This window comes from Humulus lupulus, chromosome 6 (assembly GCF_963169125.1).
Source record: "Humulus lupulus chromosome 6, drHumLupu1.1, whole genome shotgun sequence".
Taxonomy (NCBI): Eukaryota; Viridiplantae; Streptophyta; class Magnoliopsida; order Rosales; family Cannabaceae; genus Humulus; species Humulus lupulus.
Window position 1 is genome coordinate 171,078,335 of NC_084798.1, and position 1,654 is coordinate 171,079,988.

Here is a 1,654-nt window from a genome sequence, read left to right on the forward strand (position 1 = left end):
CACCACAATATATTCAAAATTGGCTTTTAAAAAAAAAGTTCATTAAAATATTCTCAAAACATATCTAAAATCAATTGCAAACTCGAGCAAATCAATAAAAATCTGTGAAATATATAACAACCCACCCCAAAACCATATTATAAACAAACTTTAAATACATAATATAAAAAAGAATCCAAACTCAAACTTGCCCAAGACAGTGATTAAACCACATATTGCCTTATAATAAAATTGCCAAAACCAGCTACCATATTTAAAAAAATTAGATATGCCGTAATAAAAATTACCAAAGACAAAATCAATCAAAAACATATTTTCAAATATTCAGATTTGCCTCATATAGATATATTCATCACCAATTCTTCAGATTTTGGGAATGAATGAATGATGAAGGCGTGGTGTGGCCACTGCTCGCGAATGAATGAATGATGAAACTTTGAAGCTGGTAGTTAAAAGGTGACCAAGAAAGTAGCAGAGCGCACAGATGGAGCAGCATACTTGCTCCAACCGTATTTGCAATAGCCAGAGCCACCTGGTCAAAGGACAGAGAAGAACATAATAATAGAAAACAAGAAATGGGTATTGACTAGTGTTCCTTCCTATATAATAACACCACAAGGAGCATATAGGTATTACCATCAATGATAATTGAGTCAGGGACTTTCAAACGTTGACCATAAATCCGCATAAAAGACAATTGGGTCGGTTGAGGTGTGAGGGTTCTGCTACCAAGAAAAGCAAAAAGCATTGATATTGAAAGGAAAAAGCAAAGAAAAAGTGAAAGAAGTCCGAATTGAAAGTGGACTTATGAAAGGGGATAAGCAGATCTCAAATGGGTTTCGGCAAACATAAGAGAATCCCAAGAGTGAGGAGGAGAAGCATTATCATTCTGGAGAAAGAAAACCCAAAGCTTTTCGTCTGAAGCCACGGAATTGAAGTACTTGCAGACCACACTCATCTTGGCAGCTTCTTTGGGTCCCAGAATTTTGAGGATCGATCGACTGGTGTTTGGAAGAGAGAAAAGGCTTTGAGAGACAAGTGTTAGGGTTTAGGTTTATAAGTATATATTTATATTTAATAATAAATTTATTTATGTTTTTATTATATTATATGTATCGATAAAATGATGTGTAAATTATAAAACAAGTATGGTTAGACACTAGGATAATGTTGTAGACACATCAACATTAATTTTAATAAAATTTTAAAAATTAAAATAAAATTCGAGGGAAAAATGAGCTCCAAAAGTTTAATTTTTTCCCTCCAATATATACGTAGGTAAAAATCTTTACCTACCAACTTTATTGGTAGCGAAAAATATATTTGAAATAGTTTATATATTTTGTAATATTTACCTACACATAGTTCGTACCATTAAATATTGGTAGGTAAAAGTCACATTTACCTACAAATAAATATAAGTAGGTAAGGAATTGGTAGGCAAATGTCGTACACATCATATTATTTACTCCACATAAGCTTCCAAATAAGCATTTATAATAATAAAATAATATAATGAAAATAAAAAATGGGGGGGAAATTGAGCGGGAATGGTTAAAAAATTTCCCTCCATAATATACGTAGGTAAAGATCATTACCTACTGATATTATTGGTAGGTAAAGCTATGTTCCGAAATATAATATAATGGACTAG

General features: G+C 32.0%; 1 protein-coding gene across 1 annotated transcript; it reads right to left on the minus strand.

Moving 5' to 3' along the window:
• Positions 1-449: 449 nt before the first annotated feature.
• On the minus strand, positions 450-958 carry LOC133785664 (actin-related protein 8-like). The gene is made up of 3 exons (XM_062224885.1): positions 849-958; positions 637-725; positions 450-532 (listed from the first exon to the last, which is right to left on the minus strand). The coding sequence occupies exons 1-3, from the start codon at positions 956-958 to the stop codon at positions 450-452; spliced, it is 282 nt and encodes a 93-aa protein (XP_062080869.1).
• Between the last annotated feature and the right edge of the window lie 696 nt (positions 959-1,654).

Excerpts from the sequence above, each read along its gene's own strand:
- LOC133785664 (XM_062224885.1), bottom strand. The coding sequence starts at position 958 with ATGAGTGTGGTCTGCAAGTACTTCAATTCCGTGGCTTCAGACGAAAAG. Across the intron at positions 726-848 it reads CACTCTTGGGATTCTCTTAT|CAGAACCCTCACACCTCAAC; the intron begins GTTTGCCGAAAC and ends TTTTCTTGGTAG. Across the intron at positions 533-636 it reads TGACTCAATTATCATTGATG|GTGGCTCTGGCTATTGCAAA; the intron begins GTAATACCTATA and ends TCCTTTGACCAG.